We start from the raw sequence: 17270 nt of genomic DNA, 5'->3' as shown, positions 1-17270 counted from the left end.
TGGTATCATTTCACTTCAAAAATCCATTAGATCCATTTTTGTTCTGATTTTTCTTCTCCCTTTCTGTTCAATCCATCTCTCCGCTGTATGGAAAACCCTTCCCACCCTTGCTTCCTCCTCTGCACCTCTTTCACCCTCCTCCTCCTCCTCCACACTTCCTCCTCCACCTGCTGCCTCCCTTCCACCACCCGACATCCCTCCCCCCGGCAACAGAGTACAACGCTCGTATCCGGGGCATCAGTGAAAGCATGACACCGCAACAATCTGACCGCCATCGCTCCTATTCCTTCTCTGGTTTGTCCACTTTCCCTCGCTTTTAATTTCTGATTTCCTTTTTTTTTTTTTTTATTTCCTTTCTCTGCTTTCCAACCATTTTTAAAAAATAATTTAAAGTTTGCTTTCTTCATGTCTTTTCATCAATTCCTATTTCTGCTCTTTTTGTCCTTTTCCACTGCTTTTTTATTTATATTCCCAACACCTGCTACTTTGCATTCTCTTTATCTTTCTCTCTTTTTCGCTCTCTTGATAAAGGCTGTAAGTTTACGTCCACCCATTCCGAGGGTGGAGAATCAGCCTGCACATCAGCTAATTAAAACACAGAAAGATAAGGGATGATTCTGTAGGGGGGAAAAAAAGTTTTATGATTTGTCAAACTAAAAGGACTTTGTTCATTTTTTCCTGTGCAGATTCTATTTCTACCATTTTTGTAGTGCTGCAAAATGTTCCCAGGCAACATTAAAAAGCTGCTTTTAACACATATATACCGAGCTGACAGTTGCACACGGTGCATATTTTGGGGGGTTGCAGGAGTTCGCTCCAGAGGGATGACCCCAGAAGTGCCGCAGGAGACCGGCAGGCGTCGGACCACGAGCGAAGGCCAGTACCAGAGCAGCCACGACAGCACGTCGGCGGTGCATTCGCCAGACTTTGCCAACAATCTGGCCCTCAACCCTGGAGGAAGACCGAGAGAGGTGCGGTATTTGATCCGTCGTATAATTCATCACCAATGCTCAGCTGCTTAAAATAGGCAAGATAATATGATAGAAGCACATTTTCCATCAATTGTATTTGTTTTGTTCCAGGGTATCATGCACAGCTACCAGGAGGCATTCGAGGACGACGAGGCGGACGGCTTTTCCAACAGTCCCACCTTTAGAGGCGGTGGTGAGAATTCCCCCCCGACCCCCGGCTTCCCCGTGTCGCCACAGACTCCTTACTTCAACATGTGTAGGTTCACTCTGCCTGCTGACCGGGGGCAAACATGTACAACCTCTTCTTCTTCTTTTCAATACTAAAATAGGATATATGTGCAAGGAAAACAGAATTGCATGATGCGAACAGAATCTAACGTAGTTTATTTGCAGTTGTACAGTGTTTAAGCACAAGGCTAGCAATTTCCAAAATAGAAATAAACTGTCAAACATACAGAGTTTAAATAAAACATATGAGATAATAAACACCAGCCAATTAAATCAACTTAAAGGGAGCTAGTTCAGTAGCAAATAAAATGGAGTTTTTCCTCACAGTCACGAGCCCCCCATACACTTTCATTCACACCTGCATCATTTAGCCCAGGAACATTCAGGCCAACATTCCCTCCACAATTCCCCACATTTATTCCTGTTCCCGCTGTGACAGAGACCAAATTAGGATCGCAGCCGCCACTCGTCCCTCCCGTCACCTGCAACGCCGCACACTCCCGCTTGAATTGCGGACACGCCGGCTTCCCCCCCTGATCCCAGACCTCGTACCCCAGGGGCTGCCCGTCCACCCACAGCCACCCTCCGGGAAAGAAATGCAAACCGATCCAGACGCGTTCCGTGGTGACGTTTTTAAGCAACTCCCTCTGGATCAGCGCCATCTCCGCCTCGGACGCCACGCTGGCCAGGTCGCGGTGGTGCTCCCTGCAGTGCTCCAGCGCTTCCTCCCAAGTCTTCTTTTGCCTCACCACGACCACGTTGTAGCAGAAGAAGGGGTCGTAGTGGAAGTCTCTAGAATCGTGCCACTTGTAGTGTTTCATGACGCCGTAGTCTTCAGCTCCTCTATTATTGGGTTGACCCCGTTCCCAGAAAAACTCGGACACCCTCGCACCTCCTGACCACAACCACTGATCTCTGTGCGTGGAGCTCCTTTGAAATCCTACCCAGACATAGAGATTGGTGTTGTCGGAGAGCTCCCGAAGCTTCTGGATGTCGTGTTCGTTAGTGACAGGAGCCAGGTCTGTGTAAAACAGCCGGCAGTACTTCTGAGCATCATGCCAGGTCTTAAGCTCCCTGATGTAGACGAACTTGCCGACAGCTCCAGACAAGCACAACAGGAGCAGCGTGGAGGTGAAGGTTTGATCCATTGTTGCGAAAGGATCCCGCAGAACGACGAGGATCCGAAGAGATTTAGAAGTTGCTGGAGTCGTGACCTTTTGTGTTTTTTTTTTTTTTGGGTTGGGAAAATATTTGCATTGGGTGTTGCCTTTCATTGACTGGACCATTGAGTGTTCAGGTGCAAAGGGAAGACACGCAGCTGCTCCTCACTTGGATTTTAGGCAAATAATTCAAACATTTTGAGCTTGTGAGCACCAAGTAGCTGATGACTGATTAAGTCAGTTGTCAGAAAATGACAATAAACTTAGTAGCTGCAAAAAGAGGCAACAAAAAAGCATTAAAATAGGCAATAAAACCTTTAATATTTAACCCTTACGTACAGTTTTGATTCAAATTTGACATGTTTTGACAATTGACGGCAGTAAAAATACCCTAAACGTCGTTCTTTTAGCTTGAAATTTGATGACTTTTCCTAAAGCGACCCAAAACACACACAAATCTGAATTTTAAAATGTTATACTTTTGTGCAGGTGCTACAAATGTTTGTACACTGAGGCTGTTTTGGGTCAAATTTGACCTGTATATCCATTTGGATGGGTTTTAGATCTACCAGTGTGGGTCAAATCAAGGAAAATGGTGGATTTAGGGAATCTGGAAACTGCACAGGTGATTTTCTAAATTTAAACTAAAATTAACTAAAATTAAACATTCTAAACGGATCTGTAGTTTAAAATTTGGTATGGACACTTACTATGAGGGAATTTGTGACAGGAATTCAGGCATAAAATATGAGCAACATGTAAGGGTTAACGTCATAAAGCATTATTCAAATGCCCGTCCGTACTGGTTTTAAAGCTTTTTACCTGCTCTGGCAGTCACGAGGAACCTGTAAAAACATGATCTCCTGTTGTTCTCAGCCTAAAAAGTGGAATTTTTAACAGCAATAGATTGAATTGAGTCGAACCGTACTGAGATGTAAAGCTGAGCCAGACCAGATTTAAAAGTAATCAACAGGATTTTACGCTGAATTCTGTAACCAATGGATAGGGAGTGTAGGACTGGAATAACACGTGCCCTACGGCGAGTGTTTGTGTGTTTTGAGCATGTAAATGAACGATTGCTTCGTCGTTTACCGAGTGAATAATGAGTCGCAGTTGTCCTGGCAAGATAAACATAGTTAAATAAGTCATCCACACCCTGATTTTTCTCCTGCCTGGACTCAATCAGCACATAGAGAGTCGTGTTCAATCCTGCCATCAATACAAAATGCCCTAGACAAAGTGTTAATATAAAAAAAATAAGTAACTTCTGTATGCTTGTGGTCAAAGGTGGAGCAATACTGGGACCAATATGTGAAGGCTGGTATTCAAACATGCAAACAAAAAAGATCAACACAATACATCCATAAATCTAATGGAAAATTTGCACAAACATGACAAAAATAGGTAATTAACATGTAGACTTGTACTCAAATATAGTCATAGGATTAAGAGATGCAGGTTAGAAACAGCATTTTTCCACTTTGATTGCTTTTAACACCAAGTCATGGTCAATATAAGTTTTTTAAAGACTCCTTCATGTCAAAGTAGAAACAGATTTCTCCAAAAATAATGCCAATTAATTAGAAATCTCAAACTGAAAATGGCTGATTGCATAAGTATTGCATCACCCCGTGCAACCAATACTTTGTCGACCTGTGGAAAACTTCCAATACTTTTTGCAGGCACTGTAGATTTTAGATTTTTGAGGTGAAAGGGTTAGCGAATGGTTTTGTTCAAACATATGAAATTAGAGCTTTGTGATAATGTTAGGCAGCTAAATGACTTCAGCTATGATTGTATAGAAACACAAGTCAAGCATTTTACATTGATCCATCATGATTACACCAAACCACACAAACACAGCTTCACCTCAGTGTGAGAAAAACTCATTTTGTTAAATTTGCTTAAAGCAAACTCAAGCACGAAGCCTGTGTATGCAAATCATGCATAACAAGGGGAAAGAAAGCAAATTTAACAAGGACTGAAGTTGTATTTATTTCTAACACCCAACAGCATTATATGTACATGTAGAGCCTCTAAACACACATCTTTTCTACCTTCTTTCATCTATTTTTTCTCCTATTTATTCTCTTTCCTTCTTCTCTCCTGCTTTCTAAATCAACTTGATCTCCTGTTTTTTTAATATATCGACATAATCAGGTTTATAGTTAAAAAGTGTAGGATTTCTGTCAGTCATTACAACAAATTTTCTACTTCTAATTGTTCTTTCCTTAAGTTCTGACAGTTTTAAATTCAGGAAAAGTAAAAAAAATGTGGCCAAACGTACACAAACACCTCATCTAATGTGCCCCTACTTCGACCAAACCCCTTGACACTTATCTACTAGATGCGGTTGCACCACCTTGTTCAGGCCTGTGTGACAGATTGTGTTGACTTTTGAAAACCAGCCTCCTCCTCCTCCTCCTCCAGCAGTCAGTCCTGAACACACAGCTGTTGCCGTAAGAAGCTGTTCTGTGGCGCAAACCTTCACATTGTACCTCCATGCCACCCCTACGTGAGCACTTGGACTGAATCCATGTCATGCTTTTGATCTGGATTCCTCTGCAATCCCATTTCCACAGTGATGGACGTCCTTTACCTCATCGCCTCACTAAGCCACATTAACACAACCCCCCATGTTCAGACCAATGCTGACTCTGAATCCACAATCTAACCTGGACCCTGGCGCTTCTCTCATAGCAGCATGCTGTAAACATTCCCATGACTCCATGCTTGTGTTGTGGATGGATGCACATTGGCTCGTATTCCATTAAATCCTACTGAAAGAAACAAATGATTTTGGAGATGCAGATAATACAGATGCATAATTTGAGGATTTGTTTGTTTTTAAAGCACCTGTTGGCATCGTTCTAGCTTTTTTTTCTCCTTGGTTTGTTTGTTTAAATAACATTTAAATATGGGGTAGGCCATTCCTGAGGACCAAATCTCAACAGCAATGACAAATACGCTCCTTTAGACGCCTTGACACCCAAATTCATTCACTTCCGTTCCCATAGAGACGATGCTAGCCAACCACAAACTTTTCTGAACAAGCACACAAACACAGCATCCGAAACCTGCTGCTGTGTCGAGGTTGGGAAGCTTGTCCATGAGCGAAGAAGCAGAGTCTGTAAGAGCTGCTGCACAAAACTATCCTCTGCAACAAAAAAATGTCAAAAAAATAGGAGTAGTGTTTGGTTTTTTGTCCTCTGAATTCACTCTATCATCCAGAAAGTGGTATGGATTTATGGCACAAACGCCCCCTTGTGGTGTTTGGCAGGAATAGCTTCACTTGGATTGAGGGCTGTTTAGCATCTTTTCTACAGACGCAGAGCAGATATCTTGCAGACCATGAGCCAAACAAAGCATTGGACTGTGTTGGCTTATTCCAAATTTACTATATTTACCTCACAGGAGCTCTAACATGGGGCCATATTTTCAAGACATGTTGAAACACATGTGATGAACTTATGAATACAAGTATACCTAAAAACCTTCGACTATGACTAAGAACCTCATTAATCTAGTCTTGTATCCTAAATGGTTGCATTAACCAAGTGTACCTCAAACACGTCAACCCACCATCTCATGCATTCCCATTGTATCGCCGCTGCCTTGCATTGGTCATTATTGCATGACTCCTCGTCATTTTTGTGTAGATCCCATATCGATGACAACCTTTTAAGCCTCTTTGCCTCTTTTACTCGTAGCTCGTTCCCCTCCAGGTTTGGTCAAGACTCCTCTGTCGGCGCTGGGGCTGAAGCCTCATCAGCAGGCCGGATCAGGTCAGTTGACAAATATCAAATCTGGTTTCATAAATTTCATACAGAATGTCCTTAAAATGAATAATAGCTAATGCATGTTCAGACTGTAGCAGTGCACAGCAGCTCTGCATTATGTCATTCTGTAGCAGCGTTAACACCGCTGGTCTCTGCTTCCCTCTAGTGCTCAACACTTCCACTAAATGCTAACAGCTAACACACACACCCTCCAGTTGTTGCTTTGCGCTCAAGTGCGTCTTCCTTGTCTCCTCCTCCTCTTCCATACATCCTCCCTTCCTCCTCTTCTCCCCTTTGCTTTCTGTCTTATCTCGCCGGTCAGACTCTGATTCTAATGACGGAGAGCAAGGTAAGGGCACCTCTGTGGCAGTACAGTGTAAACGTCTCCTCCTTTTGTGTTTCAACCAGGTGCTTTTATTTCCTGTTCTGCATCCCAACCTTCCGCAGAATGTGTGTTGTATTAAGGATGACTTCTGAATCATTACCTGTTTCCGTCGCTCTTTTTTTGTTTGTCGTCTGATCTGGTAACATTTGCATCCCATTTGATGAAAAACTGTCATGTGACACGTTAAAATGAATCGTGTGCGATTTCATGTTTTGTGTTCCTCAGATAATCGCAATTTTGGGGACTCCAGGGCACAACCGCTGAATGCTCCTCTCTCCTCAAGCAGTCCCATCCACGGCACTGACGGGTGAGCAGTCGTATTCTGTTTTATTTAATGATAAAACTTTGAGAAATGGCTTGACTTCTGCAGAAGCCAAGCAATTTTTTTTTCCCTTGAATCGTTTTTTACCCTCAAGTGCAGATTGTTTTTTACTGGTTTCAATCAGTTAAAACAAAAACACCATCAGTAATAGAATGGATCACTTTTTTTCTGAATGTAAAAGAGTTAAAGGGGTTTTGCAGCTGGATTCCACTTCCATTTATCTCCCATACCACATTTTACGTCTAGAAAATAGCAATACGACTAAAAGTCTATTCCAGTTCCATAAGTCTTAAAAACAAAATCTGATTCTGATTATAAAATAAATGACGGAGAAAACTCAAGTAATTATTCAGGAAAACAGTTGCTTCAAGATGAGCTAAATGAGCCACAGTTCATTGAGTACACTCTACCTGCTATCCTTCATAGCTTGGATAGATTCTAAATCTACATAAACAGCTAGTATTTGTGGCATATTTAATCATTTGAACCCCGTCATTTTATAGTAAATTGACTTAAAGCCAAAGCTAACGGCCCCATATGTCACTTTCTGTTTGCAAAGTAACTTTTTGGCCATCAGTTTTAACTAAATGTAGCTGCAGTGACGACTTCTTTGACATTGCGTCCATGAGTTTGGGGTTTCCTCCGACTAAACATTCAGTAAACTTTAAATAAGTTAGACTTAGCAGTCTGCATTTGATTGGTTAAGTTCAAAGCTGGAAAAACGTCCACAGATAGCCTGCCTCCATAAATAATAGATTAATCCTTCCAGGCTTTTAATATAGTGCTTTTCTCCGTACTGTATTTAGGCAACACTGGCAATTGTGCGAAGAATAAGAATTTGATTGGATCAGAGCGTATCAACCAGTTGACTTTGAGGCCCTACTCTTATGAACTGTTAAAAATCAAACTCGCGTGAACATATTTTCAGTGTTTTATATGATCACTTGAATGGACAGACCCGTGATGCAGACTAGAAAACTAATGTTAATTGGCTAATTTTCTTTTTGTGCTTGCAGAAGGAGGGTTGGTTCTTCAGATGGCGCCCAACACAGCCCCGCCTCCCCATACGCCCACAGACCCGCCTCCCCTGAGGGCTCCCAGGTCAACATCATGGGCGTCCACACCGTCCCCGGCAGCCCCAACACCCTCCATCGCACCGTGGCCACCAACACACCCCCGAGCCCCGCCCTCCAGAGACGCCTGGGCCAAGCCAGCCCCTCCCTGGCCAGACACCCTCCTCCAGCCGGCATCCCCTCCAGTCCTCTGATCGGCCGAAACCCCAAAACGGCGGCGGCCGGCGTGCCTCCGAGCCCTCTCATGGGACGGCGAACGGCGGCGAGTGGCCACAGCACGCCCGACGAGCTGGGCGCCGCCTCCCGCCAGGGGAGCGCCCAGCCGCCTCCCACGCCCGCCTTCCCCGTCTCCCCACAGCTGCCGGAGAAGAGACACATGTCCAGCGGCGACGCGGAGAGGACGGACAACAAGAACCTGACCCCGACGCCAGCCAGCGGTGGCAGCACGCCAAACCTGTCTGGCGCTCACACACTCCCAGACGTCTCCAAGTCCATATATGGTGAGACGGGGGAAGATGGTTTTCTTTAGCTCGCAGCAGGTTTATGATCAACGATAATTATTTTCCATGTGTACTTTCATTTAAACAGATGGTTATCCTGACATTAAGATGAATGTCAAGTTTGTCCAGGACACTTCCAAGTACTGGTACAAGCCAGACATCTCCAGAGAGCAAGGTAAGTGTTGGAAATTTCCAAAACATGTATTTGCTTATCTGTAAGTGAAACAGACTCGCCATTCCCCACGTGACTGTGAATTTTCCTTTGTCCTTCTTCCAGCCATCAATCTGTTGAAGGACAGGGAACCCGGGGCGTTCATCATTAGGGACAGCCATTCTTTCCGTGGGGCCTACGGTCTGGCCATGAAGGTAGCATGCCCCCCGCCGACGGTTCAGCAGAACAAGAAAGGTAAAGGTTTCCCACAGTCCACTCACTGCTAAACGTGCTGCTTTCTCATGACGTCACAAGCATTTCCTTCCTTTGCTTAGTTGGTGACATGACTAACGAACTGGTGAGGCACTTCCTGATTGAGACGAGCCCCAAAGGCGTCCGTCTGAAGGGTTGTCCCAATGAACCCTACTTCGGTGAGCTTCCAGCCCAGATTCTTCTGTACATCTGACCTGTCGAATAGGGCTTCACTTCAAGTTAACAGACGGATTACTTTGTGTCCGTAGGATGTCTCTCTGCTCTGGTGTACCAACACTCGATGACCCCACTGGCTCTGCCCTGCAAGCTGATGATCCCCGCCAAAGGTGAGCTCCACCCTCTTCTTCATGTCGCTCTCTTTGGACAAAGTCTTCGTCATGTCAGAAATGTTGTATTTTTGATGGAAAGAGAAGCATATCTTGCAGTGGAACCCCAAAAAACTCCAATACAAATATTTACTGTACAAACCGGGAGATCACAACTAAGCTACTCCCCATACATTGAAATGGTAAATATCACTTTAAATGTGCTCTTTTTTGTGATCGTAGCATTTGCTAATACTGATACTATCAAAAAACTAAAACTTATAGACTAGAGAGGGTATTATAGTAACATTTTGTTTGGTTATTTTGTATTTATTATTAGTTTTTTAGATTTATTTGTCAGTAATCACATCCAACAATTTGAATCTGATACAAAGACAAGGCTGTTTTGTACCAGATTTGGCTTTTAGCTGTTTTCCTTCTGTAGTGAATGTCAGTTGCAGTTTAGGCACATGATTGCTTCTTGTAATCTACAGTACACTGCAAAACTGTTTCTTGACAGAAGTATCTGACATCGTCTCTGTTCTGTCACTTAAAGACCCAAATGAAGAGGCGCTAGAACTCGCCACACCTACTGATCCGGTCGTTGAACTTCTTAAGCAGGGCGCAGGTAAGCATCACGACAATTTAATTGTGGAATTGATTTTATCATATCATCAGAAAGCATCCATTAGAGTTCTTTTGATGGGGATACAGGGATTCTTTCCGAGCAAGATTAGTGGCAAAGGGTTGAGAAACTGAGAACAAGAGCGAGTTTATGAATGGGGAAAGGGCAGAAACCGTAAGAAAGCACTGATTGGATGAGTTCCATGTGGATGCTAGCTAATTAAATGTTAGATCTGCAAACATGTTGATCAAGAAGTTCTGAGACTGCACTTATAAAAACGCAAAAACTCTGCCTTGTTTAAATTTGGTTGCTATAAACTTTGAAATCGTCTTAGTGTGAAGCGATACACTGCTTCAAGTGCTCCTGCTGCACTTGGAACTCTTCTTTTACATCCTGTTCTGACCACTTACACGGATTTGCGATTTCAACATGGACCACTAGCTTGCACAGAGAGCAAACATCAAATTCTCCATCAAACCGATGCAATGCTGAGGTTCATCAGTGGTGATAAGACCCAGAGACCAGAGACCCCGCTGTCTCAAAAGCTGAAGAAGGTTCGTCGGGTCAGCAGGGGGAATAAGAGCATTCTTGTCGTTTTGTTCAACATTCTGGGGGTTCTGAAGCGTGAACTCATCCCCAGAAGGTCGGACTGTCTCCATAGAGTTCTACTGGAACATCCTGAAGCATGTGAGGGAAAGCATTTGTGGGTCCCCATCGTGCCAGACTTGGCTTTCTGTCACTTCGCCCTCTTTCCCAAAATGAAATTCAGGTTAAAGAGTCACTATTTTGACACCAGCGCGTATCACAAATGGTCCTTGACACACAAATGTGGCAGAAGCACTACGAGCATAGGTGTGGTTTTTGCTCGTTATAGTTGCAGTCTCTGAGGTTTTTCATCACGCCCCGTATCTTTTAAAAGCATGCTTACATTATCTCAATTATCTACGTATTTCTTTTGGGGTAATGTTGTTTCAGCTCGTTTGCTGACCCACTGTCACCCTTACCTTGCAGTTCAAAAGGTTCCAGAGGAGGCTCATGGTAAATACTGGTTTGCACTGCTTTGCTCCATCATGCACTTGGACTGAATGTGTTGATTGTTGCTATGACAGAAAAAAATAAAGCTTTCACATAGTTGTAGCTGTTTGCAACTAAATAGAACCTCAAACTCAAAGCATGCACAACATAGTGCACGTTGACAGTCAACAGACTGGAGGAGCATTCCTAAAAGTGAAAGACCATTTATTATACAGACTACCTGCTTTACAGTGCATGACAACGACATTCTTCATCGTTGGCTTTTTAAACACCCCCGATACAGCTTCCATCCGCTCACACTGAACTGCATGCACGCCGTTTTCTTCCAGTGACTGTTCTTATTTAACACCGACTCTGTTTGACTGTTCCTATTGTTTACTTCTAGCGTGCAATGTTCTCTACATCAACTCGGTGGACATGGAGTCTCTCACGGGGCCGCAGGCCGTTGCCAAGGCAATTAGTCAGACGCTGGCAACCAACCCTCTGCCTGCTGCCACCACCGTCCACTTTAAAGTGTCCACACAGGGCATCACGCTCACGGACAGTCAGAGGAAGTAAGTGCAACAGCAGCTGCGACACAACCGACCGCGGAAAGGAGTTTGGATAGCTGGTGTGTGATTATCAACAGTGATCTGCGATATTTAGGCTGTATCTGAAATCACCCACAACACCCTCTATAGCGCACTATACAGGGTGTTCATTTTGTAGTGCTGTCTGAATGTTAAGTTACACCCTATATGGTGCACTCAAAATATCCCACAATGCACTGTTAAAGCAGTGTCGGTCACTAACCAAGCAATATGGACCATCATGCAATATGTGAAAGGAAACTAGACGAATGAAAACTTGTCATTAAAATGTAAGTTTATGTTTTGTTAAATTTTATTTTACCCGTTTCTTAGCTATGCAACAAACTGCGAGTTTGATGTTTGCTCTACGCTGCTATGGTGCAAATCGCAGCTAGCGAGCGACGTAATTAATAGCTCTAGTCTGAAATGTTACTTTGCCGAGATGCTCCCTACATAGTTCACTATGTGGTGGTCCCTGTATAGCAGGGGTGTCCAATCCTGGTCCTCGAGGGCCGCAATCCTGCATGTTTTAGATGTTTCCCTCTTCCAACACACCTGATTCAAATGATCAGGATCGTTATCAGGCTTCTGCAGAGCTTGATGATGAGCTGATCATTTGAATCAGGTGTGTTGGAAGAGGGGAACATCGAAAACATGCAGGACTGTGGCCCTCATGGACCAGGATTGGACACCCCTGCTGTATAGTGAACAGGGAGGGAGTGGATGATTTTGGACACAACCTTAATCACATTTTTAATCATATTAGAAAATGTGAGTTTAGAATTTGTAGAAATCAGCAAAAACAAAAAAATATGACTGATAACTGATGAACAGTGTATAAAATTTAAAGTAAATTAGCTCACATAACCAATGTTTAACTATATATGTGTGTATATATATTCCGTATACTGAATGGGACCCAGTTTATTCGCAAACCAATTTGGCGCTCCTGTTGGTCGTATCAAAAAACACCTTCTCAAAGTACTGACAGCAACTATCCAACGTTATTTGTGCAGCACCTTTCACACAGTTTAGTGCTTCACAGAGGACTGGTGAACCGATAACAAGACAAATTATTACAAAATTATTCAAAAAATTAACATGTAATGGTAAAAACGAGACTACAAGTCTACATAAAATAGATTAGAAAGATAAAATGTATAAATTAAAATAAATAAAATGAGATTTAACAATATGAAAACAATAAATAAATGAATAAAGTGAAGTAAGTGATGCCTATGAACCATATTTGAGCAAGAGCCAGGCTGAAAAGGAAAGGTTGCATTTAAAAATGTCAGTATTTTCAGCTGCTCTCAGGTGTTCAAGAAGCTTATTATAAATATAAACACTAAAAGCTGCCTCAAGATTTTAGTTCTACACTTTTAACAGACTCACATGTTCACACTGTAAACATACATAAGATCAAAATGAAAACCAAAAATTGCTCTGTGTCAGAGGTTTCCTGCTTGGTAACCTGATATAAGTCCAATTAAATTAAACTTTGCAACCAGCTTCTCTGAGTTTCCCTTTTTTTTATGTCTAAAATTTCAGTTTCATCCCAGTTGAGCTGTAAAAAGCCGACATCCAACAAACTACGCCCGATTTTATGGAGGTTTTGTGCTTTTTTCCACAAACATAAACCAACAGCAGTCGTCACAACTCGACACAAGCGAGGCCGATACAGCGCTGTGGACACTGAAAGCATACCCACTCACTGACAATGACATGCATGTTGTTTGTTTCGCTGCAGGATTTTCTTCAGGCGACATTACCCCATCAACACGGTAACCTACTGTGACATTGATCCCCAGGACAGGAAGTAAGAACCTGCTTTCTTATGCAAAAAAAATAGAAGCAGATTCTATCATTACTCGATTCAAAAATGGACGAATCTCTTTTCTTTCCGTAGATGGGGCAAAGAAGGAGGCGGCTCAGTGAAGTAAGTCTACACATAACATTTGTTTCATCAAACTACTGCAAAAAGACGTGGTTGGAAGTCGTGCTGCTCCTCAAACACAACGCTGTATGTATGAAGCTGGAAGACTTTCGAAATGCTAAATACAGATGTCTTTCTCTTCCTTCCAGACTTTTCGGATTCGTCGCAAGGAAACAAGGAAGCACAACAGACAATGTCAGCCACCTGTTTGCTGAGCTGGACCCGGACCAGCCGGCCTCCGCCATCGTCAGCTTCGTCTCCAAAATGATGAAGCGGTGAAACCCTCAACGTCCAAATGGCAGTGGCCATTTTTTTGCAATCTCCCTTCGTCAGTTGGTGTCTTTTTCGCCAGGACTCGATGATGTCCTTCTTTCTGTTTCCTGTCGGTTTGTTTCTGTTTCCCCTTCTCTCTTTTTTCCCTCTCTGCCTTGCTGGTTTGTCTTGACTTTGGTCTTTTTTGGAGTAGTCTCTATTGGAAGGCTTCGGTGTGAATCCAGAGTGGAGCTAGAGGATGTGTGGTGTGGAGCTGTGCACGTGACAACCATGGAGGCCGTCGGAGAGGCGGATAAAACGTCTCCACACGGGGGTCGCCTGTGTGAGAGGAAATTGCTAGCTAAAGACTAAAAGGAACAATGCTAAGTTCAGTCGGGGAACAAGTAAGAACTTGTATGTTTCAGGGTTTTCTGTTGTTTCGTTGATTGATTTACCAAAGGTAGTTGCAATACAAGTGCAAGAATGATGTAGCTATTAAGCCATTATTATTTCCTCTTTTCAAAAGATGAAGTGTTGAACTTAAAAAAAAAACAAGAAAAAAGAAAACAAAAAAAAAAAGAAAAGAAATCTGGTTTCTTCTTGAACTCGTCTTCAGGAAAAAAGTCGGCCTTGATGGCTTTTAGCAAAACAGTTGTCTGAAGACATTATGCATGTTAGCTTGATCTTTAAGCTTGGTTCTTCTACCTTCCACAAAAGTCATTGTGAAACCCTTAGAGTGGTCATTTCCGGGTCTGTTGTGTGTTGGAAAGGGCTCTGCAGTGAAACAACGACTGATCTAAAACTGCGCATAGCAGACCAGACTTGTTAAAAGAAAAAAAAAAAACAGAAGTGTCCACCTACCCCCTTACCCCACCTTACCCGCCACGCTAAGGTCACCGCACTTTGTGTCAGTGCAGCTACACTCGCATCACCTTCCGGTTCACGCCCTCTCTCCAAACTTCTTGGATTAACTCTGGCCTGAAATCAGCAAGCCTCCTGATCGCATGGCAGACAGAAAGAGAAAGAGAGAGAGAGAGAGCGGGAGGACGACTGTTTCTCCACAAGATGGCGTCGCTCATTCAGGCTTTCGAACCACCCCCACCTCCCCCAGAGTCACGTAGACTTCAAAAACCAACTGCTTGCAGTAGTGGATCTGTTGATAGACGCTGCCACTGAAACACACTGGAAATCACCAGGGACTGGCCCAATGATGACGTGGACCTATGCACTGTTCTTTATGCATGTTGTTGTCCCAAACTTGCACCCTCCCTCATAGCTACATTCAACATCACTGAAAACATTCTATGCTGTGTGCTAAAAACTAAAAACCTTTAGACAAGTACACTGAGGTTGTATGACTTGTCAAAGACTGCATGAAATAGACAACTTTTTTTTTTTTTTTTGTACTCTTCTCTGAGTCCTAAAAAGAAGTTAGACAAAAACCCCATTGTTGAAGTAGTCACATGATGGTGAGATGCTATATTTGTACTTTTTTTCTTTCAGTTTTTTTTTTTTTTTTTGTCGTTCCATTTGAGCCAGGGTTACCTTTCACTGTATCGAGGACAGTTTTTCTCTTTTTTTTTTTGTTCCACAGTGTTGTCGAAATTGACATTAGATACCTTTTAGGGCAAAAGGAAAAGAAAAAAAAAAAAGAAGAAGAAAAGAAAAAGGAGTTTCCACACTGTGCGCAATGCCTGCTTGTTGAACACCCGCTCAACCATTCACAATAAGCTAAGGAAAATTGATATTGATATAAATGTACATAGATATACTACTTTGAAAGGTGACATAGCGAAAAAGTATTTATTTTTGTTGCTTTGGTCCCCTCATGATTACTCATATATACATATATTGTACAGTCTAGATAAAGAAGATTACCTAATGGGTTGAGAAAAAACAAAAAAAAATTATTTTGGCTAATGATTTCAAAGTCTGACGATTTTGAAATGTGTTTGAATATATGGTGTACATTACTTTGTACATGTATATGTTTGTTTTCCTGCTCGTCATGTTTGTTTTTTTCCTTTTTTTTTGTTCTCTCAGAACGAGGCAGGGCATGAATGAGATAGAAGCCAAGTTGCATGGACAAAGAAGCATCTGAGCGCCGCCATTTTTATTTTTTTTTTTTGTGGGAGCGTCGAAGCATCGTTAGCTGGTAGAATTTAAAGATTTAAAGGCGTGATTTTTAGAGACGAGGAAACTTTAAAAAAATAATAAAGGGATGCACGTTAAAGTTCAGAACCTCAAATGCAATATGAAAACAGCACCCCATGACAGTTCCGATTTTTTTTAAATTTTATTTTTGCCAAAGATTCTGGCTGCATGTCGCTTTTTATAATCACATTTTATTTATTATATTTTTTTTTTTCGTTCGGTCACCTTGCTCGGCTTTCGCAGTAATCTCAAGAACCAGCCATCACACACACACACACACACATACAAACATGGGTGTTCTGGGTAACCGAGGGGGTATTTACACAGCGAGACATTCAGCTGCAGATGACGAAAGCGTTTTCTTTTTTTTTTGGGAATAGAGGAGGGGGGGAGACATTTTGTTTTTACTGGTGTCTCAACGCTCCAAAAATGTGTCCAACTCCTGTTCAAGAGAGAACAGGCCCCGCTGTGCCCCATTGGAAGTGTGTAAACAAAAGCGCTTGTACTCACAATACCTACAAGAGGAGTGACATAAATTTCGTATGGGTGTCAGCGCTGGAGGTAAATAAAAGTCAGACGTGTCTCACCGTGATGCTAAAGCTCTACAGCTGCAGCTTTGTCAGACTGCCAAAGGTGTCTTCTCCAGGGCCTTCCCCCCCTTTCACCTCCACCACCTTTCCCCCCCTCGAGAGTCAGTGATTTATTTATTCTTATTTATTCTTTTATTTTCCTGACACGTTTTTTTTAAATTCATCGTCACATTATCGATTTTAGGAATGTATGGTGGCGCTTCATTGAAAGCAAAGAGGTACGGTGCGCTTCAATCGACTACTAACGGAAGTGAAATTTCAAAAAAATAAATAAATCTAAAATGGCATTGTACCTGTTTGCTTTGAGTCAAGAGCTACCTTCTTGTTTCAGCGGAGGTAAAAAAAAAACAACAAAAAAAAAGATTCTGTGACCCGTTGTACAGATGGGACTTGTATGTTTGTATGAATGTGCTACTTATGGATGTACAAAAGGGTCTCAGATTTTGTTTGCGCTTATCATTTACATTGTATTGTCATGGCTTACCTGTTCCTAAGGAGAAAAAAAAAACAACAAAAAACATTAAAGCAATACAGATCAGTTACGTTAAAGCTATGCGGGTGTTTTTTTTTAATTTCGCTTATTTATCTCCATCATTCTTCTTTGTCAGGGTTGGAAATCAAAAAAAATACGCGGCATGTGCTCCCCATGTTAAGACATCAGTGAGAGGCTAAATAAAATAAGATAAAAGCAAAGGGTTTTGCTTGGCGTTAAATAGGAAAAACCTGTCTGAAAATCAAAGCCGTCTCCCTCATATGAAACCTCTTTGCATACGAGTTTGAAATGTGACCGTGGGTTCACCCCGCTGCCCCGCTCACCTTCGCCGTGTTATCTGAATGTCAAGCTGTTGTCGGTTCCTCCCGGCTGAACCCTTTGTGACGGGGAAGCTGCTTTATCTCACTTTATTGCTGGTGATTATTTGCATTTTGGCACATATTGCTCATTAAGGTCAGAGGGGAGGATC

The 17270-nt window shown here is 42.5% G+C and overlaps 1 protein-coding gene across 1 annotated transcript in view; it reads left to right on the top strand.

Annotated features, from left to right (window-relative positions):
• Positions 1 to 16857, top strand: part of LOC103371820 (tensin-like) — a gene marked incomplete at its 5' end in the record, with an annotated part of 29895 nt that extends 13038 nt beyond the window's left edge. Inside the window, 17 exons of the mRNA XM_008301273.1 lie at positions 214 to 294; positions 808 to 971; positions 1083 to 1227; positions 6070 to 6144; positions 6461 to 6487; positions 6749 to 6830; positions 7862 to 8418; positions 8507 to 8593; positions 8696 to 8824; positions 8905 to 9000; positions 9091 to 9168; positions 9704 to 9775; positions 10784 to 10810; positions 11193 to 11361; positions 13127 to 13195; positions 13286 to 13315; positions 13462 to 16857. Coding sequence (XP_008299495.1) covers positions 214 to 294; positions 808 to 971; positions 1083 to 1227; positions 6070 to 6144; positions 6461 to 6487; positions 6749 to 6830; positions 7862 to 8418; positions 8507 to 8593; positions 8696 to 8824; positions 8905 to 9000; positions 9091 to 9168; positions 9704 to 9775; positions 10784 to 10810; positions 11193 to 11361; positions 13127 to 13195; positions 13286 to 13315; positions 13462 to 13591 — 2018 coding nt within the window. The remainder of the gene's footprint in view (positions 1 to 213; positions 295 to 807; positions 972 to 1082; positions 1228 to 6069; positions 6145 to 6460; positions 6488 to 6748; positions 6831 to 7861; positions 8419 to 8506; positions 8594 to 8695; positions 8825 to 8904; positions 9001 to 9090; positions 9169 to 9703; positions 9776 to 10783; positions 10811 to 11192; positions 11362 to 13126; positions 13196 to 13285; positions 13316 to 13461) is intronic.
• Positions 16858 to 17270: the final 413 nt, after the last annotated feature.

This window comes from Stegastes partitus, unplaced genomic scaffold, assembly GCF_000690725.1.
Source record: "Stegastes partitus isolate 25-593 unplaced genomic scaffold, Stegastes_partitus-1.0.2 Scaffold1652, whole genome shotgun sequence".
Classification (NCBI taxonomy): Eukaryota; Metazoa; Chordata; class Actinopteri; family Pomacentridae; genus Stegastes; species Stegastes partitus.
This window is presented reverse-complemented; position numbering and strand designations above follow the sequence as displayed.